Source organism: Ursus maritimus, unplaced genomic scaffold (genome assembly GCF_017311325.1).
Source record: "Ursus maritimus isolate PB19 unplaced genomic scaffold, ASM1731132v1 scaffold_3, whole genome shotgun sequence".
Classification (NCBI taxonomy): domain Eukaryota; kingdom Metazoa; phylum Chordata; class Mammalia; order Carnivora; family Ursidae; genus Ursus; species Ursus maritimus.
In genome coordinates this window covers 23926263-23952056 of record NW_024425563.1, presented here as the reverse complement: position 1 = coordinate 23952056, position 25794 = coordinate 23926263, and the positions used below count along the sequence as shown (strand labels likewise).

Below are 25794 nucleotides of genomic sequence, written 5' to 3'. Positions count from 1 at the left end.
GGCCCTATGGTAACTCTATGTGTAACTTTCTGAAGGGCTTCCAATGACTACACAAATTCTTTCACAAGAAGAAGTGCATTTCTGTGCTATGGAAGCCAGTGTTCTTTTGGGTTTTGATATATGTACAACTAAGCCTCATTATAACTGGTACTCTTGGCCATCAAACCTCCAGTGTTTTGTAAACGGGTACATAGATACACTTTAACTGCCAAGGTGTGTCTTGTGTGTCCTGTAAGACTGGAAGCATTCTGAGGATGGGGATCGTGTGCTTATCTTTCTTCTTCTATCACAGAGCCCAGTACTGTGCCTTGGCCAAAACAGAATTAATTCAAATACTTCTGGATATATGTATGGGTGTGGGGGCTCACAACTAGGTCTAAAGAACAGATAGAGCTGTGAATGAACCTTGAAAACATTATGCCAAAAAAAGAAAAGAACAGAAAGAAGAGAGAATCGTCAGCCTTCTCCCTCTACGAGTGGTGAGACTTTCCTTTCTCTACCATCAGGCACGGAGCTGCACCTTCTCTTCTACCTTTGTAATTACAGGGCACTTTGTGTTTTCTGTTGAAATGTATTTGGAGAGACACTAGGTGTTGCTGGTTTCCCATGAAAAGAGTATCGCTAGGAATCATCTGGTAGTACAAGGAGCCTTTATTACCAAGACGGTAGGGAGAATTTTCATTTCCCATTTTTGCTTTTGCTAAAATTCTTTCCAGGTAAACCATTTACCAAATATATACTGTGGTAGGCAGACTAATGACCCCCACAGATGTTCATGTCCTAATTTCCAGACCCTGTCAGGTTACACAGCAAAGAGGAATTGAAATAGGGAGACGATCCTGGTTTATCCCAACGGGCCTCATGTAATCACAGGGTCCATAAGAGCAGAAGACTCACTTAGCAGGAAAACTGGCTCTGGATTCTTTGGATTTGGTCCTTTTAAGCTTAGTGATACCATTCTAGAGAGCCATTGTAGGGTAATGATTAAGAACCCAGGCCCCAGGGGCGCCTGGGTGGCTCAGTCCTTAAACACCTGCCTTTGGCTACGGTCATGACCCCAGTGTCCTGGGATGGAGCCCCGCATTGAGCCCCACATCCAGCTCCGCATCCGTCTCCCTGCTCGGCGGGAAGCCTGCTTCTCCCTCTCTCGCTGTCTCTGTCAAATAAATAAATAAAATTAAAAAAAAAAAAAAAAAAAAAAAAGAACCCAAGCCCCAAAGCCAGACTTCCTGGGCCCAAATCCTGCACCTTACTGCTAGCTAGCTATGTGATCTTGGGCAAGTTATTTAACTTTTCTTTGTTTCAGTTGCCTCAGATCTAAGGAGGAGGATGATAATAATGCTTCATGAGGTTGTTTTGATGATAAATAATGAATATTAAATTCATGGCAGAGAGAAGCTCTTAAATCTGGTCTTTGATACATGTAAACGTAGTACCTGGCTCGTTACATTGCGACCATACAAAATTGCTCTGGATTGAATGCCAGCAACCCCGCGAGCCTTCCTCGCAGCAAACACAGCCCACGTGTACTCGCTGTCTGTTCAGCTGAGCGCACCTGCGCGGCGCAGTCCGCCGAGCGTCCGACTCATGCTTTCGGCTCAGGTCATGATCCCAGGGTCTTCGGATCGAGCCCTGCATCAGGCTCCGTGCTCGGTGCAGAGTCTGCCTGAGACTTTCCCTCTCTCCCTGCCCTTGCACTCTCTCTCTTTCTCAAGTAAATAAATCAATCTTTTTTTTAAATTAAATAAATTTTTTAAAAATTTGACAGGGCTGAGCACTCTGTGATGAAACTCACTCTCCCTTGAATTCTTTGACATCCCCTCTGCTGGCTTTCTCCTCCTTTTCCAGTTGTTTCTTATCTGTCTCCCTATGCTCTTTTCACTCTGCCTGCTTTTAAAATGTTAATGAAACATTTAATATTAATGAAACATTAGAGGACTCCATCCCAGGGTTCTTGCTGTAGAAGAAAGGAAACACAAATACAGGAACACCGTGTGGAAATGGATTGGAGTTGGAAGTATGGGTGTGGACTCATGATCTGTACGGCGTGTAGGCGTATGGGCGTAGCTACATGGGTACGTGCGTGTGTACGTTACATGCATACATTTCCTATGTCTGCCTGCTGTGAGGACCTAACCCCCAGTAACGATGAGCTTACATCGCTCCCAGAGACTGAGTTTCTAATACCAGTCTCCACTACAAGGAACCAGGGATCCCCAGAGAAATTGTTGATTTCAGGACTGGGATACAGAACCCATAAGATGAGCCAGAAACACATATTTATGCCTGAAATGATGGGGGAATGTCGCAAGAACACAGGAGTTTGAAGGGACTTTTACCAAATCTGAGGAAATTTGAGCCAAAATAATGAAGGAAAATAGTGAATTATAAGCTGTGGAAAAATAGGAATCCATCAGTTCATACTAATAATAAATAGATACATAAACTATTAAATAAGCAATGGGGAAGGCAGGGCTCTTGCTGAGAAAACACCAAGGACCAAAAGATAGATGCTGGAGTTGCAAACCATGTTGCAACCATCGTGGTCAAGAGAGTAATGATTGAATTATCATCAGTCGATGCTAAATTTAGGAGGGAAACTTCGAAGAGGATCGAGACATCTGCAGGGACTTAGAGCCTCTCCCCATAGAGTGCTTACTAGTAGCAAGGCAGAAAATACTACCCGTACAGTGAGGAAACCAGACATCTGTCTTGGTACCACAATTAATATCACCAATGAGGGACAACTGGATAGCATTTGCCTCAAGATGTCATATTCTGAGATCACAACACTTGTAAAATATTCTGGCAGGAATGTATAACCAGCCTCCAATCACGAAGAAACATCAAACTCAAAATGAAGAAGGGGGGGCTGTATTATCTAAAAATGCCACTGTCATAAAAGATAATGAACAGGTAAGGAACTATTCCAGATTAAAGAAGACTAAAGAGATATGACAACTAAATGCAACATGTGATCCTTGACAGGATCCTTTATAAGAGGAAGAAAAATCCTATAAAGAATATTATTGGGTTGGGCGCCTGGGTGGCTCAGTCGGTTAAGCGTCTGCTTTCAGCTCTGGTCATGATCCCAGGGTCCTGGGATCTAGTCTGGTATGGGGCTCCCTACTCAGCGGGGAGCCTGCTTCTCCCTCGGCCTGCAGCTCTCTCTGCTTGTGCTCTGTCTCGCTCTCTCAAGTAAATAAATAAAATCTTTTTTAAAAAAGTACAGGAAATCACCGTGCCCAAGGTCAGCGTGAGAAAAGTGCCGAAGGACATCAGAGAAGGAAGCACCTGCACATGGCTGAGAATCAGAAGAATCGACGTGGAGGAAGTGACATTCCAGCTGAGCGTGAAGGGGTAGGAGCGTACTGCCAGGGTTGGGCGGGGCGGGGGGGGGTGTGTGTGACTGCGAAGGTAGAGGGAACAGTGCCAAGGATCCTAGTTTTGGAAAACGGAAACTGACCAGGTGACTGAGCATAGGCCTGCAAACCCAACACCACAAGCTTGGCCTCCAGACTCCTGCCAGTCTCAGCTCAGTTGCCTAAGCTCCACGCCGGGCAGACAGGCCAGTGGAGTCCCCAGGCTGCCGGCACAGGCTTCTCGGGGAGGGCCCGTGATACTCCCGAGACTGAAGCTGCGTTTTCAGAGACCTGAGAGCTGTTGAACTAAGGAAAGACAAGGGACCCTACTCTAATTACCAACCTCCAAAATATTTCAACGGTGCACAGCAAGGCCTCAGATACACGTTTGCATCCCGATTCTGCCATTACCAGCCCTGGGCCTTGGGCAATTCATCTCATTTTGCCAAGCCTCCACGTCCTCATTTGCAAAATAGATAGGCTTCACAAGACTGGGGTGATTAAGTAAAATAACTAGGGAAAGTGCTAGCAGTCTGCTTCATTGCAGGCACTCCACAAAAGGCCATTGTTATCTCTACTTTTGCTTACAGCAACATTTGTGGCTGAGAAACACTGGACTTAAATCCAGAGAGCTCAGTCTAACTTCCATTCTGCCACCTACACATTCTCGGGGGAAAAAAAGCATCTAATGTGGTTTAGCACCTACTTTGTTTCGGGCATTGGGCTGGTTCTTTATGTACTTAATTTTTCTTTAAGATGAGGATAGAACCCTGAAATAGGTGTTATCCCCATTTTAAGAAAATTAAGTTCAGTAAGATTAATTTATAAGGTCACAGAACTGACAGGTGATCAGATCGAGATTTCAACCCAGAATGTGTGAACCTGGTTCCCTGCTCCCCATCAAGCGTAGGGAACCAGGCTGCCTAGGGAGGCAGGGGAAGACAGAGGAGGGGAGGAAGTAAAGGGGATCGAGGATCAGTAAAGTGACCCATTCATTAGGGTTCTGTTTTTAATTCCCCAGCTTTACTAGAGGTTACGGGTGGAACCCACCATAGCAATAGCTGGTACCCAGCCCTCCTTTTGCTCCATTAGTGATCCGAGTCCTAAAAATTAGCAGTCATCTAGAACCTGGGGGACAGGGCAGCTTTGGAACTCTTTATAAAGAACCAATGTTTTCTGTTTAACTCTACAGCTGGTCCATCTGACCAGCTCCACTTCGCTTGACTGAAATTTTATAGCTGGAGACTTTCTCTCCATTTGAACCAACCCAGTTCAACCTAGAGATCAGTCTCTCCATCCCTAGCAGTCATCTGTGGAGACAGGCGCTCACCCTCAAAAGTCCTGACAAGACAGGAGAACACTCAGATTGAACCGGCATTGGGTCATCGGACCTGGTTCGGACATCTGCCAGTTACATGACCCTGGGCAAACTGAACATCTCAACCACTCTCTCCTCATCTGTAAAAATAGAGGATGACAACACGTGTGGAGTAAATGATACAATGGGTGTGAATGGCTCAACACGGCGCTGGCACGGTGGGCAAGAGTTCCCAAACACAACCCTGTACTGGCAGCTTCTCAAGACAAGGCCAAGAGCCCTAGAGTTCTGGGTAACGGACGGGGACTTACATGTAGGGCATGATTATACGGCTGTTTATTCCCCAGAGAGGAGATGCCCAACAAGAGATGGGGGGAAAAGGAAAGTAGAAAGCCCTTAGAATGACCAACTTGCCTTCCCGCCCCCTTCTTGCATCTGTTCTTCTCAGCAATCCTACCAATTTCTGTGGTAATAAACAAGGTTGTCTCATTACTTCATTGACACATCTCATGCAAGGTCTGATATTCTGGAACCATGGCCAAGAGAAAATTTACTTTCCTCTGACTGTATCTGATCTCAATTCTTTTTCTCTCTCTCCCTGTCCTTTCTTAGAGTATCTAGCACAGGAAAACCAGTCAAGTAAGTGGAAAACATATTTGGGAGGAAAACGTGAGGAGATAAAGAACTTGTGTCCTTCTTAAGGGTGGGAACGGACCAAGCCTTTTCCATCTCAGTAGGGAACGGTCACAAGCTTATAAATATCAATACTTGAAAATTAACAGGAATTATTAGTCCTAGAAAGCAGCTGTGACTATGGATCTTTCTATGCTGTCCAAAGTCACCTAGAAATAACAATCAAAATATATGCTACATTTAAGGGGATCAGGTAAGGCAATTAGGAGATAATGATTTTAGTTTAGTTTGAAATCCTGAGAAACTTTTCCAGGATACTGTGAACCCTGACTTGAAGAATATATAAAGCATCCAAAAAACTGATTACTTCTAAAGTTTCAAGCACCAATTATGGAAGTTTCAAGTCTGCCCAACAAACCCAGAGAGAGCTTTTTCTAGTGTAGCTGCTTATACACACACATAATTGGAGGCTGAAAAATTTGTTCTGTAATTGAGGAAGTTAAAGCATTGAGATGTTCCTCTCTAGATTCAAGCTCATGGATTTTTTTAAGGATTTTATTTGAGAGAGAGAGCAAGCGAGCGAGCATGGGGAAGGAGGGGGCAAAGGGACAAGCTGACTCCCCACTGAGCGCAGAGCCTGATGCGGGGCTCGATCCCAGGACCCTGAGATCATGACCTGAGCCGAAGGCAGGTGCTGAACAGACTGAGCCACCCAGGAGCCCCTCAAACTCATGGATTAATATATTATTTCCATATTTTTATTCACCATTTACACTCACACTCTGTGTATGTGTGTGTGTGTGAGAGAGAGAGAGAGAGAGTACTGTTAAGCACAGAGGTCAGGCTGTTCATATTTAATGACTCTATGGTGTATGTTTATCATTTGAACACATCGCATCTGTTTCATTGAGTCTGCTGTTTGTAGATAGTTCAGGGCACCCAACCTCCCAATTAGATCATTTGATCAAAGTCTTCTGCACCCCAAACCCTCACAAAATAGACCTCTATGATGAAATAACAGAAAGATCCATGTTAGTCCAGTCAGTGACAAAGCACTGGTCTTTAGGGTCCAAAGATCTCTATAACCAGCAAGAGCAGATGGGGGTAAAGGATAGAATAGGAGAACTGATATTGTCTGAGCCCAACTTTTCTGAGTCCCTCCTTTCCAGATTGCTGAAGCCCCCTTTCCTTACGTGTAGATTAAATCTACTTGTGCAAGATCAAACATAAAAAAACCCAGGAAGGAGGAAAAATTTTAGTAACGCATGTGGGGAAGACGAGGATCATTTACTGAAACTCTATGACCTCCCAAAGGAGTAGGTGAAATACCCTGGTGACAGTAACCCATGAACACCCTGGCTTGCAGGGACAGGGAGATTAGCCAGAATGCTATCTAAGAGGCAGCTGGCTCCCCAGCCCCTCCGCCAAACTTCCACCACTTTCCTGTGAGGGTCACAGAATCCTCTGGAATCAGCAAATCTTCCTCCTCTTCTCTGTCCCTACAAGGGCAGAAACCGCTGGGAGGAGGGGAGGAGGTTGTAAATCTCTGAGCTAATTCTTTGTATCCAGATAGGATCAGTTTCCCAATCGGATCCTTCTCTGTAAGAAGCCAGGATTTTTTTTTTTTAATGGAAGGTCAACATTGAGGAAAAGCTAGCAAAATCATTCCCTTGCAATCTCAGGCCGACCTGAGGCAGACAGGTTAAGGCAGGGTCAAATGCAAGAGGCCCATGATAAGCCTATTCAGGCCCAAAGCAGGTTACTCTGGAAATGCCTAGGGCAGATGTGGTGCTCGGTGCCCTGTACAGGATGGCCACAGTGGTGTGTCTGTCCAGACTGACCAGGCCGTCCCCAGCCCCAACTAGCCCAAGCTTCCCCGTTCCAGGGTGGAAGAATCTGTGGACATTAGGGACAATCTGTCCCTATTTCAAAATTCTTGGTCCCTCTCCAGCCCGGATTTATGTCCCCAGAAAATTGGGGCAGTGGAGGACCAGACTCGGATCGTGATGAGACGGGACTGAACAGCCGGTCCTTGTGAGAGTTTAGAACTGACTGAACTCCCTTTGGAGTCACATTTACTCCTGGCTCTGTGCTGGGAGCATACTACTAAGACAGAAAGTCTTATTTTAAAAGAGTCTCATCACTTCCCCAACTTTGGCACCTTCCAGTCTTCATCTCCCCCCCACCCTCACAAACGCACCACCCGAAGATACTGCTGGGACGTCTCCAGGGCCCAAGGACAATGTGGCATTAATGGCGTTTGGCAGAAAATCCCACCCCACATTAAAGACTCTTCCAGTTCAACACAGTGAAGAAGAAAATGATAATGTAAGAGAAGGGGCAGCAGAACCAGAGCCTGCCCCTTCCCACACAAGAGGCACAGACGTCAGGGGCCCGCGGAAAGGGCGTCATCTCTTGCCAGAAGGCCACCAGCTGGCACCGCTCGGGAGCCGCATGATCACTTGCTTCTCCTCGGGACTGAAGTGCAAGATGGTCAGGATGGCCGTGAGCGTCTGCTGGCGGCCCAGCGCGTCAGGCAAGGTCAGGAAGCGGTAGATGATGTTCTTGAGGTACTCCAGGTTGGCTCCCTCCCGACTCTGGTCCCTGATGTTCTTCTCAATGTGGCTCTGCAGGGCTCCCACCTGCTCGCGGTGCCGCTCGCCCTCCTCCAGCAGCCGGTCCTGCAGCTGACGCACCTCCACCTCCAGCCGGCGCTTCTGCTTCCTCAGCGCGGCCGTCTCCACCTCCTTGCGGGCCAGCTGCTCGGCGTACAGGAAGAAGGTGGGCTCGCTGGCCGCGGCCAGCTGCAGCGCTTGCGTCAGGCCGTCGGAGGCAGACGGGTCGGCCGGGTCCCCGGGCCCCCCGCCGCCCACGGGGCTCCGGCGTCCCGGCAGCGCGGAGGACAAGGCCGCCGAGCGCAGCTGCTCCAGCTCCAAGTCCTTCTCGGCCAGCACGGCCAGGGCCCGGTCCCGCTGCCGGTGCAGCTCCTCTTCCAGTCTCAGCGTGCGGTCCCTGAAGTCCAGCTGGCTGCGCTCCAGCTCCTGCCGGTGGGCCTGCTGCAGCCGGGCCAGCTCCTGCTTCCGCTCCTCGGCCTCCTGCCGCTGCTGGCGCTCGAGCTCCTCGCAGGACAGCCGCAGGGAGATATACTTCTCCTTCAGTTCCGCGAGCTGCTCCTGGGCCTCCTCCAGCTCCTTGGCCAGATTCCCGTCTTTGGTGTTCTTGCTCTTGAGGACCACCTGGGCCCTCATCTTGTACCTCTCGAACTCCTCCTTCAGCTGTTTCAGCTCCTGCTGGTAGTAGAGCGCAGAGGCCTTCTCCCCGTCGGCGGCCTCCGAGCTGGCCATTATCTCCAGGTCACAGAGCTTCTCCACGTCCAGGGTCACCTGGCTCTTCCTGGCTGCCACCTGCAGCAGCCTCTTCAGCTTCTCCATCTTATCCTTCAGGACGTTGACATCCAGACTGGACTCCTCTCCATGGCTGTCTAGGGGGGACCGGCTGGAGGCGGCCAGAGCCAGCGTCTTGTTCTCCAGGTCCAGCTGCAGGATGCGCTCCTTCAGCTTCTGGATGGCCAGCTGGTCCTTCTGCTTGGCTTTCTCATAGGTGCCCAGCAGCTCGGACACCTCAGATATCTGATTCTCCAGGGCCGCCACCCTCTGCTCTTCCACCTGAGATTGCTGGCGTAGTTGATCTTCTGCCAGGGCTGTCTGTAAAACAAGGGAACAGATGGATATGCATCCAGAAAAGCCACGAGGGCCCACGGCAAACTGAGAGAGCAAGAGAGGGGAGCAAACGGGTCACAGGATTGGGATGGCCTGGTGAGAAGGGGAACTGGGGATTTTTCTGTTGCTTTGGAAACTAACGAAAGTTCCCGTAACCTGTTTGGGTTCTGCTCCCAGAGATACATTACACCAAATATTAAGAACCGCTGTGGATCTGCTGCTGTCCTGCTTTAGTGCCTCCACCTTCTCCTGTCGCACACAAGGCTCACACGTGAAGTGTGTTATCTTTGTTTATCATCTGTTTCCCCAAATCCTACTAAGAAATCATAGGACTTTCTTTTCCTCTCCCAATATTCCCGGAGGTTCAAAACTCGCTGGATCCCTCTCCACACTGAAAGGAGCACTGTAAAATAGCACAGCTTTCCAGAACAGGCAAATTGACTAGAAGCAATTACAAGAGGTTCCTTCTGAGAAGATTCCTTTGGTACCGCCCCGCCCCAACCCCCAGCCCCCCACCTATAGGCATATACTGCCCCCATGTAATGCATATGCCCATAGGCAGACACACTCCTTCACTGCACAGCTGCCACTATACTGGTCCACGGAGCACAGCCCATAAGATGCCAAGGCCCAGAAGTTCGGAGAGGTCTGGCTCTGAACCAGCCCATACTGAGGAAGTTCACATCCTGTTGGAAGCACATTCTGTGGATACTGTCAACACAGCGCAACCTTCTGAATAACATCAAAAATTGACAGTGGTGCCACTTAGCTCTAATTACCCAAAGAGACAAAACCCTAATATTTCCCACTTTAGGCTAAGTTACTAACGTTTGAAGGAGATGACAATAATTACCTTCCTCATTTCCTGCTGCAACTGGGCCTGGAAATGGCTCTTAAGGCAGGCAGCCTCTTCCTGAAGCTCCTGCAGCCGAGGGTCGGGCCGATTTTTCTCATCTCGAAGAGCCTGCAGCTCACCTTTCAAGTCCTCCACCTCACGGGTCAGCTGCTTGGTCTGCAGCTCAAACCCTTCCATCTGACCAGCTGCATATGCCCGCCCGGCCAGGGCTTCTCGGGTCTCTTCTAGCCGAAGCTCCAAGTCCTGGCGCTGGGTCCTCTCCTCCTGCAGCAGTTTCTGGAGTTCACGAAGCATCAAGGCATGGTCACTCTGCTCTTGAGCCCGATCATGCTGTTGGGTGATAAGTCGGGCTTTGGTTTCTGCTATCTGCTCCTGCAGCCCCTTCAATTCTCCCTCTAGACGGCCCCTTTCCTCCTCTGCCTTTTTACTGGTATCCTCTAAGTCCTGTTTCATCTTCTTCTTGTCAGCCAGGTAAGAAGCTTCCATGCGAGACTTCTCCTGGGTGACTGTAGCCAAAGCGCTGGTCAAAGTAGCCAACTGAGTCTTCAGCTGGTGCAGTCGTTTGTCCACTTCCCCACCCCCAGATGGTCCATCCCCACTGCTACTGCTAACGCCACTCTCCGACCCGCTAGCTTCTTCGGACTTTGGAGGTGGTGGTCCACGAGCCAGCCTGTCATCCTCTACCCCAAACTCACCCTTGGTACTGGTGAGACTGGCCGCAGTATCCAAGCTGGTGGCGGTCCCAGTGCTATCCTCGCTGTGAGTGGAGCATCGGTCATCCACAGAGTCAGGAAAAGAGAGGCCTGGAGGCTGGACACCCGAGAGCCCCACATCCGCCTCGTGGGATACCGACAGCACCTTAATGCTGGCCTCTAGAGCCTCCTTCTCTTTCAGGAGACTTTTATAGGCGCGGACTACATCCTTAAGACGCGCCTGGTACTGGAGGAGCTGCTTCTTCTGCGTCTCAATGGTCTCCAGCAGGTCCTTCTTGCTCGGTCCGCCCCCGAAATTCATGCCAAACTTCTCCATGTTCAGAACGGGTTGCTCGACGTCAGCCAGAAGAGGGTCGCGAAGACCTTGGTGGGGGCAGTAAACGACAGGGAGAGAACTGTCCCCGAAGCCGCACCTCCCAGCTGTCCGAGACCGGATGTCGGACGCGCGGCAGCCTAGCAAAAGCGCCCGCCCTGTCCCAGGCACCGAGGGCGGGGGTGGGTCCTATCTTAGAGGCGGGGCGACGTCGGCACGGGAGTAGCACACCGCCAGGGTTGGCCTGTACTGTCCCAGAAGCTGCTCCGCGCTCCGCGCTTGCCTGGGCCACAGCAGTCCCGGCCGGCCCGCAGCCCACGGTCGGCCAAGGGTTTAAACCGAGCGTAACCCCATCACGACTTCCTAACCACAGCTGCCAGAAAACGGCGTTTCCGGGTCTACTGGAAGTGACGACAGCGGGACGCAACAGGCTCCGCCCCGAGTGGGCGCGAGGTGGGCGGGGCTACTTCGGCCGGTGGGTGGGAGGGGGCCTGTTCCGGACGAAGCAGGGCTGCGAGCGCCCAGCAAGCAAAGTCGGGGACTCAGGAGTGGTAATCTTTTGGTGGGGGCGCCTGAGCTTACCCTCGGGCTACGATGAACGGGAGACAGTGGGCAACGTCGCACTGAGTCCTTCTCAAACAGCCGGATGAGCGACCCTTCCCCACATTTGGGGCTCAGTATCTCTGTCCCTAAAGATCAACGAGACCCCCATTTAGACCACGAAAACTGCAACCGTTGATAGGACAGTTTCGGCACATATTAGGTGTATAGCATAATAATTATTAGCACCCTTCCTGAGTTCTGCTGAGTTGGTTCAACAAATATATGTAGAGGGCACCCTATAGCCATGACCTCCATCCAATGTGCCAACTGTATTCCAGGACCTTCACAAGAGTTTTGATATTTAGCCCTTGCAGTTATTCTGCTCAGTGGGTGGAAACATGAGAGGTTAAATAACATGACCAAGGTCACACAGGAATCCTATCTGTATCTGTCCAACTTTCAACATACCAAGTGCTGCTCCAGGTGATCACCATGAAGAGACAAAGTCCTGCCCTCAAGGAGCTTCTATCTAGTGAGAAACCAGAGATACAAACACAATTCCTGCTCTCAAATAGTATGTCCGGGTATATTCAAAGTGATATGGGAGTTAAGAGGAGGGCGGCCTGTCTAGGGGAGGCAGAGAAGATTCTCAGAGAAAATACCTGGGGATCTGAAGCATGAGTGGCAATTGTCCCCTCACTAAAGATTAGGGAGATTAGCATTCCAGGCAGAGGGAAAAGATTGCTAGGACTCCAAGGGCAGCAGAGAGCCTGGCTCACCCGGAAGTGATTGAGAATCACTTCATGGCTGTAGCTTAGGCTATGTGAAGGAGGTTGGCAACAGATGGGGCGGGCACAATAGGTGGAGACACAAATTAAGGCATTTAGACTTTATCTTGGGGGCTAAGAAGCCACTAAAACATTTTAATCTTGAGTGGCATTATCCAGACTTGTAGGACAGGTTGAAGATACCAAGGGGCAGGAGACTGGTAAAGAGGCCATTTCTGTCCTGAGGAAGAGATGGTAGTGAAATAGGGCAAGGAAAACGGGGATGGAAAGGAAGAGGCTAATTAAAAGAGCTAAAGATGTGGACCTGACCGGACTCCATCACCACTAGTTCTATTATTGTACTGAGACTCTTAAATGCACTCTTCAGCCTTGTGAAAAGCCTTCTTAAAAATGCAAGTCTATGGCTGAAGTTTAAGTAAAGGAAAGTCGTGGACCCACTCATACCTGGTGCCCAAAGCCTGTTCTCTTTACAGACTTTTCAGGTCAGGATGGGGCGGACCCTGGAGGTCTGTTCAGACCCAGTTAATTTCTTAGTGGCCCAGATAAAATCCAGCTGCACTATACAAAACATTCAGATATATTGTTTCATCATTTTAACCTTCACCATTATCTCATGAGATAGAGCCGATATTAGTTTCCTTTTGTAGAAAATAACAGGTTGTGAGGATCGGTGAAGCTAAGCCCTCAAAAAAAGGGATTTGAACTGAGACCTGGAACAATGGTACAGAGTGGGCATTTAATATTTGTTGAATGAGTGAATGAATGAAGGTTCTCAGATTCTCAGCTCACCTCACCATGTCCCGTCCATAAGCAATGGATCCTAGAAGCCTACTGGCACTCCAGTTTCAAATCACTTGCCCGTGCTCCACTGAGCAGCCTATTTGGTTCATCGAAACCAAATACTATATTTGTTAAGCATTTATTAGGTGCCTGGCACTGACCCAGTCTCTGTCGTAGAAGAAATTGAAATTAATTCCTGTCTTGCTATTTCCCCTCGTTGCTGAGTGAGGAAAGCACTTTGAATCTAGGGCCACAAGAGTTTCATAAATTCCTGGATAGGTGGGCATTAAAAATCCGGGTTCCAAGGTCTGTGGCAAAGTGAAGACGCTTTAGAAAAGCCGCCTGGGTCAGCTGAAGGACATTGTGTTCTGGGCCATGGAAGTAAAGGCGTTGTTCTCCTGAATGCAGGAAGAGGTTCTGCTGATTGCGAAACCGAGAAGGCCCCTAGCGCTTGGGCACCTTCTTTTTCCATCTCCCGCGCGCTCTTCTCGAGATTCCACGGTCACTTGAACAACCTGCAACGCTCAAAGCCCCTCTCTGGGCGCTGAGGGCGCCAAAGAGAGGACTAAGACATGAGCACAGAGCTTGCTCCCCTAGGAGGGTGGTGCACACAGTGGATGATGCTAGTTCGCAAGAGCTAAACCGGAGCTCAGGGTGAGCTAGACGCGACAAACCAAAGCCCAGGGGCCGGCCACTTAAGCTGGGGGCCGGGGGCCGTGGTGGAGCATTGTATACTTTCCTCAGCCCCGCTCGGGCTTCGGTGAAGCAGCCACAGACCTGCCACCGCTCTAGAAACGAGGAGACACCCAGACCCTTTCCCTCTTTAAAGCCGGCGCGGGACGCGCGAGGCTGCGGAGACTCGCGAAGCTTCAGTTTTTGCCGGAGCAGGGGCCTGGGGGCGGGGAAGGGGCGGGGCGGGGCCCGGCCGGGGGCGGACCCGCGATGACGTAGGGCGGGCCGGGACGCGCGGAGGCGGCGGCGGAGCCTCCTCCTTCTGCTGCTGCGCCCCATCCCCCAGCGGCCGGCCGGTTCCAGCCCGCACCCCGCGTCCGCGCCCGCACCCCCTCCCCCGGGCCCCGCCATGGGCCTCACCGTGTCCGCGCTCTTTTCGCGGATCTTCGGGAAGAAGCAGATGCGGATCCTCATGGGTGAGGCACATCAAACGCGCGGCCCGGACCGGAGCGTCGGCCCCCGCGCAGCCCTCCCGCCCCCGCGTCCCTCCGAGCCCAGCTCAGCCGGGTCTCTGACCCTGAGTCACCCACCTCCTAACCCCCGGAGTCACTGCTCTCGGGGGGGGTCGCGGTCTGCAGCGCCGACCCCGGGGCCTGAGCCCGGGAGCTCCGGGCCTGGGTGGGGTGAAGCTCCCTCCGCTCCAGCCCGGCTGGTAAGAAGGGAGGAGGATTCCGCCCTTGGAGACGACTTTTAAAAGGAGTGCGGCCCTCATCCTATGTCCCTTACCCCCTAGCCCTCTCCCGTCTCTCGCCCGCTTTGGGGCACGAGTTGGTGCTCACCACCCAGTCTGCTCTTAAGGCCTCGAAGGTAGAGAACAGCGCGCACCTGCAGGCGCTTGGGCTCTCCGCCCCCGTCTCCATCAGCTGTCCTGGCCTCTCCCCTTCCCTGGTCTCTAGAGGGCTCCCTCGCTCCCGTCTCCATCCCTGTGCCCCTCTCCTTGCAGTTGGCTTGGATGCAGCTGGCAAGACCACAATCCTGTACAAACTGAAGTTGGGGGAGATTGTCACCACCATCCCCACCATAGGTGAGTTCTGAGGCGAGGCCGGGAGGGGCGGGCGGCTGGCGGCAGGCCTTCCCAGGGTTCGCTACCCATTCTGCCTGAGCCCTTATCTCTGTGCAGGGAGCTGACCCTGACACCAGACACTGCTACCTGAGAAGTGGGTCACAGTTTCCCTTTAGTTGCTGGATGGTGCCGAGGCAGGGTGAATGTGACCCAGCCCCGCCTGATCTGTGGACTGCCTATCCTCCTGGGTTCACTTCCCATGGGACTTGATCAGTGCTTCTGGTTTTATGTCCCTGATGAATCCACCTAGATTTAGAGAGTTCCTTTCTTTTAGGACTTTGCTCTCATATTTTTTTTTTTTCCAATTATCTCCAGGCTTCAATGTGGAAACAGTGGAATACAAGAACATTTGTTTCACAGTCTGGGACGTGGGAGGCCAGGACAAGATTAGGCCTCTGTGGCGGCACTACTTCCAGAACACTCAGGTGGGGTGGGGCTCCCCAACCCCAGGAGAAAACGTGTTAGGGCTACAGAAACTGAGATGTGGGCCTAGACGGGGCCCGCAAGCCAGGAAAAAACCTTTCTCTCCTATCTATCCCCATTTGTAGGCTTACCTCTACTCATCCTTCAGAAAAGGCTTTAGTCTTCGGAGACTTAGCCGCCTTAGCTTCTCCTGAGAAGCAGGGCTCTGGGGCCATGCTGCCTCATCCATCCATCCATCCATCCATCCATCCATCCATCCATCCATCCATCGCTTCTTCTCGCAACGTGGAGCTTGAACTCATGACCCTGAGATCAAGAGTTGCATGCTCTACCGACTGAGCCAGCCAGGCACACTCATGCTGCCTCATTTAGCTCTCGTCTCGTCTTTCCCTGTTCCCCTTGCACTTCTGACTACACTGCTTGCCTGAGGCAGAGGCTGTATCCTTTGCAGGGTGTCTCTGGTTGGTGCCAGCATGTCTGCAGAGCCTTAGTGAAAATATATTAGATGAGAAGGTTTAGACACAAAGATGGGAAAAAGAGAAAAAGCCAGACTAGGTTATGTCCCAGGTGGGAGTGATCGCTTGTCCTTTCTTCCTTCCCGTCCAGGGCCTCATCTTCGTAGTGGACAGTAATGACCGAGAGCGGGTCCAGGAATCTGCTGATGAACTCCAGAAGATGGTGAGCACCCAGAGTCCCGGGAACTGAGCCCTTGTTTGGAGACAGATCTCTGAGATCTCTGTGCTAGGGTGAAAGTCAGGAGATGTCTCACAGGCCTTGAAGGTGTTTCTCTTTGTGGACACAGTCACAAGACATATCTCACTCTGTTTTCAATTGGAGTCAGGTAAAAAAGCATAGGACTGACTTTATCCTTGAATGCTCACGTCTTCACATCTGAGGAGTTGGTGGGGAAAGGGGAATTATATGTGGTGGAGAGAAACGTCGTCTTACGTTCTTGTTTTTCCATCTGGAAATTTTGACATTTTGACTAGGGCAAGTCATTAGAAAAAGGCTCTTTCTGGAGTTAAGGCCAGATGGCGTCAAGCTGATTTATGGCTCTCTGTCTTGTGTTTAGCAGTAGACTACGCAATATTACATGTTTCCCACAAATACGCTAGACGGTAGAAAGGGGGGCTTCCCCTACACAGCAGGGAAGGGGAGGCCTGAAGACTCCACTGGGACTCCAGCCTCCATCGCCTTCACCTCTCTCAGCTGCAGGAGGACGAGCTGCGGGATGCAGTGCTGCTGGTGTTTGCCAACAAGCAGGACATGCCCAACGCCATGCCCGTGAGCGAGCTGACCGACAAGCTGGGGTTGCAGCACCTGCGCAGCCGCACGGTGAGGGTCCTGCCTCTCCCAAGGGAGCCACGGGGGGGGGTGATCCCCCTTTCTTCCCTGCTACTGATGTTTTTTTCCTTCTCCCCACAGTGGTACGTCCAGGCCACCTGTGCCACCCAAGGCACCGGCCTGTATGATGGGCTCGACTGGCTGTCCCATGAGCTGTCAAAGCGCTAACCACCCAGGGGCCGGCCCCTGCTGCCCGGAAGCTCCCACGTGCATCCCGGGATGGCCAGATTCCCGGACTCCTCAGGCAGTGCCCTTCCCTCCCACTCCTCTCCCACAGACACAGGCCTCTGCTCCTGCCTGCATGTTCTCTCTGTCGTTGGAGCCTGGAGCCTCACTCTCCGGGCACGGAGGGGTCCGCTCTCCTGCCTGCTGGGACCTGTGGAAGGGACTTCCAGGGCTAAGGCCCCTTCTTCCAGAGGAGGAGCAGGGATCTGGGTTTACTTTTGTTTTTTCCATTGCGGGTGTACCCTTGGGGCCAGGTAGGGAGGGAAGGTGAGGGCTCCGGGTGGTGCTAGGACGTGGTACTGGATATTGAGTAATAAATTTGCTGTGGTTTGTACATGGTGTCATCTGTAGCCTGGAAGTGGGGGGGCTAGGTTGTTGGGTACAAAGGGACAATACGATATGGGCGAAGCTCGAAGCAGCTAAGGCTGCAGAGCCAGCCCCCGTCCCACGGCGTGTGCTCACACCCCGCTGCCTTCATCTCGCTCAACTTCTCCCTCCTTATTCTTGAGGCTGGATGTACTTCAGAGGTTCCAGTGGAGGAAGTAACATTTCCTCCCCAATTCCAGGGGGCCTTTGTTGAGGGTGACAGGCTCTACCTTCATGATTCTGTAAATCCCATATGTCCCACGCCTCTCCATCTCCTAGCAGTGGTTCTTAATGATTACCATGAACATTAAAATTGGGGGGGGTATTTATTAAAAATAGGGTCCTGAGGTGCACTTGAGAAAATATGATTCATTAAGACTGTTCTGAAGCCCAAAAATACGCATCTTAGAAATAATGCAGATGATTCTGTCCCTGGTAGTCTATTAGCCGTACTCTGTAAAACATCGGTAGGGCCCTTTTAATCCCTGGGGATTAGAGTTCCTCACTGTGCACTGAAACTCTTTCTACCTGGGAAGACACCCCTGCCCTGTACTACCCCACCCGCACCGTGGGGACTAGGAAAATGCGTGTATGGAACCAGGACTGTGGGCTGTTCTCCAGGTGTGGTTCACTCTGCCCATTCTTTGAATCCCAGCAAAGCTTAAAACCTACCCTCACCACCGTTATTTCTTCTTGCCTTTCTCCTTTCACATTGTCAATTTCTCCAGGTTCTGGACTGATTTTCTCCAGGAGCTCTATAGGAAATGAGTCCCAGAGGCTGTTGGCCAACAGGGACCCTTTGAGGGGGAGGTCTGGGATCCTTAGGGGCAGCCCAGCAGCAGTGCGGCTGGGGATTGTGAGGAAGATGCCCCGTGCTCTCCCCGTCTAGAACATTTTCCTTCCCCTTCTCTTAGCCTTTCCTGATGAATATGAGTAATTTGATCCCTGCTGGTTATCTGTCTAGGGTTTCCTCACTTCTTGAAAAGCACCTTCTGAGACATTTTGGCCTCATTCTCTCAAGGGCTGTAAAAGTTCATAGATTTTTCCCGGATACCTTGAACTTTAAAAACACTTGAGTCCCAAGGGAGCCAAGCAGACCCCACTTTGTGGGGAGAAAAGGGGTTGTTATCCTGTGATTAAAATGAGAAACAAGTGAAGAAGGGAAGGCACTTGCCTGTAGTTACAGGTGATCGCTGGCACAGGCCGAAATTCCGATCCCTGTCTTAGCTCAGCCACGTCGGTGCCGGGAGTTGTGCGGGGGGGAGCTGAATGCCAGACGCCCTAGACCCACTTCCTCTGGGCTGTGGATTGACGTGGCTGGGCCAGTGCCCTTTCCCCACCATGGATGAGAGGCAGCCCTCACAGTCACAATGCTCCCGGGTCACAGAGGAGCTGGGCCCTGGGCCAGCCTCTGCCTGAGAAATTCCCTCTGGGACCGTCTTCTGGTGGGTGCTACAGGCCTGATTCCAGGCCCTATGGCCTGTGGAACCACACCACTGGGGGGCAGGCTGGGCCGGACGGAGTCATCACCGTGGCGCCGGCCCCATGGAGGAGGTGGAGTGGACGCGGAGACCCAAGCCCGAGGAGCTGAGGGTTGGGCTTATCAGCTGGGCGGGATCCTACCTCACGTTTGAGGCGTATAAGAACACGGTCACTGCTACTGCAAAGGGTTTGGGCCGGAGACAGGTAACCAAGCAAACCTGCACTGGAGTCCTCTTTACCAGTGGCCAGGCTCTCACCCGCATGTGTATGTGTGTGTGTGTGTGTGTGTGTGTCTGCGGTACACTCTCAATCATTTTCCTAGCCTCTGCCATTGCCGGCCGAGACCCTCCTACCCCAGGCTTTTGCTCACAGGTCCCCATTGCTCCCTCTCCCCCTCTCTAAACCTGTCGAGAGCCAAAGCCTCAGCCTTTGCTGCCTTGCCTTCTCTGGCTGCTTTCTTCCCTCCACCCCAACACCCCAGGTGTTGGTCGTGTCATCACAAAGAGGAGAGGTGAAGAGCCCAGGCTGGAAGGCAGGATGGTGGGCGTCCAGGGGAGGGACTGCAGGGCCCGTGATTCTGTTCAGCTGCGGTTTGGGAATGGGGACCTCTACAAGCCCTCTGCGAGAGGGCAACCCTGCAAGGCTACCCCAGAGCGAGGCGGTAGCAAGGCTCTCTTTTAGAGCAGGGTTGATCCCAGCTGAATTAGATGATTGCATCTCAGCCGTGTGTGTTCCCATCCTTATCCCTGGAGCCTGGGCCTGCCTGTAAGAGGTCTTGATTTTCTCCTGCCATGCTGGGGAGGTGGGCTTTGGGGAGGGGAGTGTTAGCTAGTGCGCTGTCCAAGGGCAACAGTGAGGAAGAGAAAAGTAAAACTTAAACCAAAGCACTTCTTAGAAAATTAGTCATTGAAGGAAGCCACCAAGTAAGAGAGAGCTGGAAGAGGTAGGCATGTAGAGCTTCTCTTGGGGGGCGCCTGGGTGGCACAGCGGTTAAGCGTCTGCCTTCAGCTCAGGGCGTGATCCCGGCGTTCTGGGATCGAGCCCCACATCAGGCTCCTCCGCTATGAGCCTGCTTCTTCCTCTCCCGCTCCCCCTGCTGTGTTCCCTCTCCGCTGGCTGTCTCTTTCTCTTGGGATCTTGCGAAGCGCTCTGGTTCCAGTAGTAGAGGTCTCCGGAAATCCTTTGATGAGTGTTGGATGAGAGGGTGGGAGAGTTGACAGTTGCTGTGGAGGCTGATGTGGAGGGGAAGGTGGTTGGTCCCCATGAAGTTCTCGGGCGATGCCAGGGGTGATGGGGATGGGATTCCCTGGCGTAGTCATTTGGCATTGCTGACTGCCTTCCTCTCCCTCCCAACGCCTGCAGACCTGGGAGATCTTGGTGAGCAACGAGCACGATGCACAGGCCGTGGTACGACTAAGGGGCTTGCAGGGCCTCTACCTCCTGTGCGAGGCAGATGGCAGTCTGTGCTACGGCCGGCCAAGGACGAGCCACCACGGCTGCTTCCTCCTGCGTTTCCACCGCAACGGCAAGTGGACCCTCCAATGCATTATTAGTGGTCGTTATCTGGAGTCTGACGGTGAAGATGTGTTCTGCAACTCCAGGGTCCTCTCGGCTTACCACATGTGGACCCCCCGGCCAGCCCTGCACGTCCACGTGATCCTCTACAGCCCTGTCAACCACTGCTACGCTCGGGCTGACCCCACCGTGGGCCGCGTCTGGGTGGATGCGCCAGTTCCCTGCCTGGAGGAATGTGGCTTCCTGTTGCATTTCCAAGATGGCTGCTACCACCTGGAGACCTCAGCACACTTCTTCTTGTCCCACGTAGACCGGCTGGTCCCCCAACCCTCCACACAGACAGCTTTTCACATGCAGGTGCGGCCTGGAGGGCTCGTGGCACTGAGCGATGGAGAAGGAGGCATGCTGTACCCACAGGGCGCACGCCTGCTCCTGGGCCTGGGCTCCAATCCCCACAGGGGTGAGGAGTGGTTCGTCCTACAGCGCTGTCCCACCTGGATCACCCTCAGGTCAAAGACTCGGAAGTTCCTCTCCATCGTCTATGGCAAGTGCTGGGTCCAAGACAGCTATGGAGGGAGGGAGAGCTGGCTGCTGAGAAGAGAAAAGTGTGTTGGAGTTCAGCAAAGATTTTTGAACCTGCTGATAAGGAAGATCCTGGGGTCCCAACAGGATCTCTTAGACCACGGAGCAGGGTGATAAGGCAGGGGCATGGGCTTTATGGGAAGGACCTTGGGTCTTCTCCAGGCTCCTGTGGTCCGCAGAGAGGGGTCAAGGCTGAGAAGGGAAAACAGAAGGCACCGAGACATAAAGTGTGGAGGAGGGGCTGAGACTGAGGGTGAGGCCAGACTCTGGCTCCTTCTGACATGTTCTTTCTCTGCAGATGTTGAGGTTTGTGCTGCCTCTGAGCACATAACTCCAATGTCCTTGTTCCAGTTTGAATGTGATGATGAGAGCTCCGCCTTGCAGCTTCGTGCAGCCAATGGCTGCTACCTAGCCCAGGTGAGACCTTGGCCTTCTGAGCAAGAGAACCCTTGATCTCTGAGCTCTCCCATTCTAGGCGTACTTTCTCCTTCTTCAAGGCAGGTGACCAGATGCTGAGGTGAACTGTGGAGGCCCTTGTCAATTTTCAACCAATGGGCCCAATTTCATCCAATGGGTTCTCTTTAAAAAAAAAGAAAAAGCAACTTTATTTAGGCACAATTTATATACAATAAAGTGCACTCATTTAAATGTACAATTCAATAAGTTTTGACAAATGTGTATGCCTATGCATGCCGCAATCACAGGTTAGAGAGTATTTCCATCACCACGGAAATTCCCTCTTGCCCCTTGGTAGTCAGTTCCCCTTCCCCCTTGGCCTCCCCTCTCCCACTGTTACTACTCTGTCACTAGAGATCAGAGTTGCCTACTCTAGAATTTCATATAAATGGGCTTACACCGTATGACAGTATGCATTCTTCCTTTCATCAGCATAATGTTTTTGAGATTCATTCATGATCCGTGTATCAGTAGTTTGTCCCCTTTTATTGCTGAGCAGTGTTCCATACTACTAGTCATCAACACAAACCTAATTTGTTTATCCATTTGCTTGTTGATGAACACTTGAGTCGTTTCTGGTGTGGGCTATTGTGAATAAAATTGTGCGTGTCTCAGCCGGTTAAGCATCTGCCTTCGGCTCAGTTCATGATCCCAGGATATTGGGATCGAGCCCCATGTCGGGCTCCCTGCTCAGCAAGGAGCCTGCTTTTCCGTCTCCCCCGTGCTTGTGCTCTCTCTCGATCTCTCTCTCAAATGAATCAATAAAATCTTTAAAAAAAATAAAGTTGCTAGGAACGTTTGTGTACAAGTTTTTTTGTGGGGCTATATTTTCAGTTATCTTAGGCAAATATGTAGGGGTAGAAATGCTGGGTCCCGTGATAAATGTGTGTTTATATGTATTTTAAAGATTTTATTTATTTATTTGAGAGTGAGCAAGCTAGAGAAAGAGGGAGAGAGAGAGAGAGAGAGAGCACAAGCAGTGGGGGAAAGGCAGAGGCAGAAGGAGAAACAGGCTCCCTGCTGAGCAGGGAGCCCGATGCAGGACTTGATCCCAGGATCCTGGGATCATGACCTGAGCTGAAGGCAGATGCTTAACCGACAGAGCCACCCAGGTGCCCCATGTTTACATTTTTAAGAAAATGTTAAATAGTTTTCTAAAGTGAGTGTACTATTTTACATTCTTGCCAGTCATGTATGGGAGTTCTAATTGCTCCACGACCTCATCAGCACTTGGTATTGTCTGTCTTTTTAATTTTAGCCACTCTAACGGATGTGCAGTGGCATCTTACTGTGGCTTTAATTTGCATCTCCCTTATAATTAATCATGTTGAGTATCTTTTCATGTGCTTATTGGCCATGTGTATATCTTCTCTGAGAGGTGTCTGTTCAAATCTTTTGCCCATTTGTCATTGGGTTATCTTATTATCAAGTTGTAAGAGTTCTATGTTCTAAAGTCAAGTTCTTTGCCAAATATATGTATTGTAGGTGTTTCCTCCTGATCTGTGGCTTGCCTTTTCATTTGCTTAATAGTGTCTTTTGAGCAGCAAGTTGTTTATTTTGATGAAGTCCAATTTCTCCATTCTATAAATGATTAGTGACTTTTTGGTTCCAATAAATCATTGCCTGCCCCAGTGTTATGAAGAATTTCTCCTATGTTTTCCTGTAGATGTTTTATGGTTTTGCTTTCATTTATCTCTGTCATCCATTCTGAAATGATTTTGGAGTCTGGGCTGAGGTTTATTTCTCTCCATGTAGTTATCCAGGTCCTTTTTGGATGATGAACTCTGGGATATAGCAAAGACTGGGGAAGTGGGAGACTGAGGCCACAGTATGTTTTCCAAAAAGGATGTGAAAACGGGGCGCCTGGGTGGCTCAGTCAGTTAAACGTCTGCCTTTGGTTCAGGTCATGATCTCAGGGTCCTGGGATTGCAGGGAGCCTACTTCTTCCTCTCCCACTACCCTTTGCTTGTGTGCGCACGCGCTCTCTCTCTCTGTCAAATAAATAAATAAAATCTTAAAAAAAAAAAAGGTTGTGAAAGCATAAATCACGCCCTGGGAGAATGAAGACAGCTAGTGGTTGGGATGGGGGAAAGGATCTAGGAATAAAAATGACGGGAAGAAAGCTGAGATTGTGTCCTTGTTTCTCTTCTCTGCTCCCTGTAATCTCTCCAGAGGCGCCACAGGACAGTGGTGGCTAACGGGCACCCGATGGAGGCTGACACCTTCTTCCACGTGCACTGGAACTGCGGCAAGATCATCCTGCAGTCTCCCAACGGACGCTTCTTGGGCATCGTAGACAACGGCCTGCTGATGGCCAATGCCACCATTCCAGGTGAGGAGAGCGGGCCTCCTGCCTGGTTATTCCAAGTCAGAGAAACCTTCAGAGGGAGCTGCGATATAATAGAAAAAGCACTGGAGTTGGGGTCAGAAGATTTGGGTCTGTGTATTTGCTGAATCACTGAGTTTTTCTCCTCACCTGGGCAAACACCTCTTTGAGCCACAGTTTAATTGGCTCCGTTACCGTTGGCGGTGATATCCACCCTGCCTGCCTCGCAGGATCCTCGTGAAGATGAAATAGGTGGACACACCTCAAAGGAAGCAAGAATATTAAAACCTCCTGGGCTCCACACGGTACTAAGTGCTTTCGCAAACATTGCATAAGCACCCAGCCTAAGATCCGGCACATAGTAGGTGTTCAGTAATTGTTGAAATGTTGACAACACTGGCGTCCTTCTTCCTGCTTCTACCTGGGAAAGCATCTAAAAGCAGCTCATCCAGATCCCTCCCTTCTATTTCTTTCAGGCCCCAACGAGGAATTTGGGATTCGATTAGCTAACCGGCCCTTCCTCGTATTGCGAGGTCGTTACGGGTACGTGGGCACCTCGTCGGAACACGACCTCATGAAGTGCAACATGGATCAGCCCGACTGCATTCACCTGCTGCCCTGCCGCCAGGGCATCTACCACTTCCAGGGTGAGGCGCTCCTCTTCCCCAGCCCGGGGTTCGCGGGCTCGCCCTGCCTTAGCCCCACTCCGACTCAGGGCCTGCCTCTCAGAGCCTACTTACCAGAACGAGAAAAACGGAGTTTCTGTTTGTTTTCACACTTCAAGGCCCCCGGAATGGGTTGGCAGAACAAAAACCAGCCGTCCCGCGTTTCCGTAGAGGGACCTGCCAGCCCCGGCCGGTAGGGTGGCCAGGGAGGGAGGGCGCGCCTCCCCGCAGCCTCCTCAGGCTGGAGGCCCTCATCCTTTACCCTTCCCTCCCCAGCACAGGGTGGATCCTTCTGGTCAATAACATCCTTCGGCACCTTTCGCCCCTGGGGGAAGTTTGCGCTCAACTTCTGCATAGAGCTTCACGGGAGCAACTTGCTCACGGTGCTGGCGCCCAACGGCTTCTACATGCGGTCCGACCGAAGCGGTACCCTGCTGGCAGACAGCGAAGAGATTACCAAAGAGTGTATTTGGGAGTTTTAGGTAAGATGACGTGGGTCCGGACCGGGAGGCGGAGGAGCAGGTGCTGAGGGGCAAGAAAAGAAGGGAAGTGGGTGAGAGTGAGACCAAAACACACCCATGGACTGACTTCTGTCCCACAACCTGCTCAACTCCAGACATTTATTCCCCACCCGTGTCTTTCCTCTCAGGGCTTCTAAACCCAGACGTGCTGGAGAGGGGAGGGGACATCAGATCTAGGTTTCTGAGGGTTATGCCACTCTGACACGTGCGTGCAAGCAAGCTTGCAGGGGAGAGAATCAGGTGTCCTCATGTGTTCATCTCTCTTCGTTAAGATGCAGAGTTTTGCTGCATCTTCAGGGAAGACCGGCAACTTTGAGGGTATACTTTCTATCCCATGCACTTTCTATCCCTGCACCCCTGGATCCCCGGAGTGCTGATGGCTCCCAAGTATTCATCTGCAGCTCTGACCCTTCTCCTGAGCTCTGCCCTCCTCTCTTTCCAACTTCCTGATTGACAACTGACTTGACTTTGTCCTGCCATCCCTTCAAAATCAGCCTCCTCACCTTCCCTTCCACGGATGATTCTTCCAGCCCTCCCCCATGGCCATCTAGGGCATTGCTGTCTCCCAAATGCTCTGGATCAAGACCTCAGCCCCATCTCTCCTTCCTCCCTTTCACTGCCTTTACCAAACCCTGAAAATTCTTAGGCGCTTCCTTAACAAAGCCTCTTGAGTGCTCGCTCCTTCTTAACTACCTCTGCTACCGTGTGGATCCGGGCTCTTTACCCAAAGCCGGCACTGCAAAAAGGGCTCCCCAGCAGCACACCCTGCCTCCAGATCCATCCCAGCCAACCTCTTCTCCATACCAAGTTTGCTTTCCTAAAGTGCTGCCTCTAATCCATCATTCCCTGGTCACAACTCTCCAGGACACTTCACTGCTCTTAGCCCCATTTTTTCATAGTTGACCTTGCTTTCTTGGCTTGGAAAGTCATGAGGATGTTCTAGGAGAAGAGCTTTGGTTTTGCTCTCATATAGACCTGGAACCTCGGAGAAATTGCTTTAACGCTGCTAGGCCTTGGTTTCCTTATCTATAAAATGGGAATAATATCTACTTCATAAGGTGGTATGAAG

The 25794-nt window shown here is 51.4% G+C and overlaps 3 protein-coding genes across 3 annotated transcripts; 2 read left to right on the top strand and 1 right to left on the bottom strand.

Annotated features, from left to right (window-relative positions):
• Nucleotides 1–6152: 6152 nt before the first annotated feature.
• Nucleotides 6153–11365, bottom strand: GCC1 (GRIP and coiled-coil domain containing 1). Its single transcript, XM_040644051.1, has 2 exons — nucleotides 9886–11365; nucleotides 6153–9017 (listed from the first exon to the last, which is right to left on the bottom strand). Exons 1-2 carry the CDS (start codon nucleotides 10915–10917, stop codon nucleotides 7722–7724), a joined length of 2328 nt encoding a protein of 775 aa, XP_040499985.1. The 5' UTR covers nucleotides 10918–11365; the 3' UTR covers nucleotides 6153–7721.
• Nucleotides 11366–13963: 2598 nt separating this feature from the next.
• On the top strand, nucleotides 13964–17146 carry ARF5 (ADP ribosylation factor 5). The gene is made up of 6 exons (XM_040644050.1): nucleotides 13964–14173; nucleotides 14701–14781; nucleotides 15136–15245; nucleotides 15850–15921; nucleotides 16453–16578; nucleotides 16669–17146. Exons 1-6 carry the CDS (start codon nucleotides 14107–14109, stop codon nucleotides 16753–16755), a joined length of 543 nt encoding a protein of 180 aa, XP_040499984.1. The 5' UTR covers nucleotides 13964–14106; the 3' UTR covers nucleotides 16756–17146.
• A 1577-nt stretch (nucleotides 17147–18723) lies between these two features.
• On the top strand, nucleotides 18724–24686 carry FSCN3 (fascin actin-bundling protein 3). Its single transcript, XM_008705834.2, has 6 exons — nucleotides 18724–18864; nucleotides 20023–20719; nucleotides 21056–21174; nucleotides 23386–23545; nucleotides 24016–24186; nucleotides 24481–24686. The coding sequence occupies exons 1-6, from the start codon at nucleotides 18724–18726 to the stop codon at nucleotides 24684–24686; spliced, it is 1494 nt and encodes a 497-aa protein (XP_008704056.1).
• The last annotated feature ends 1108 nt before the right edge of the window (nucleotides 24687–25794 follow it).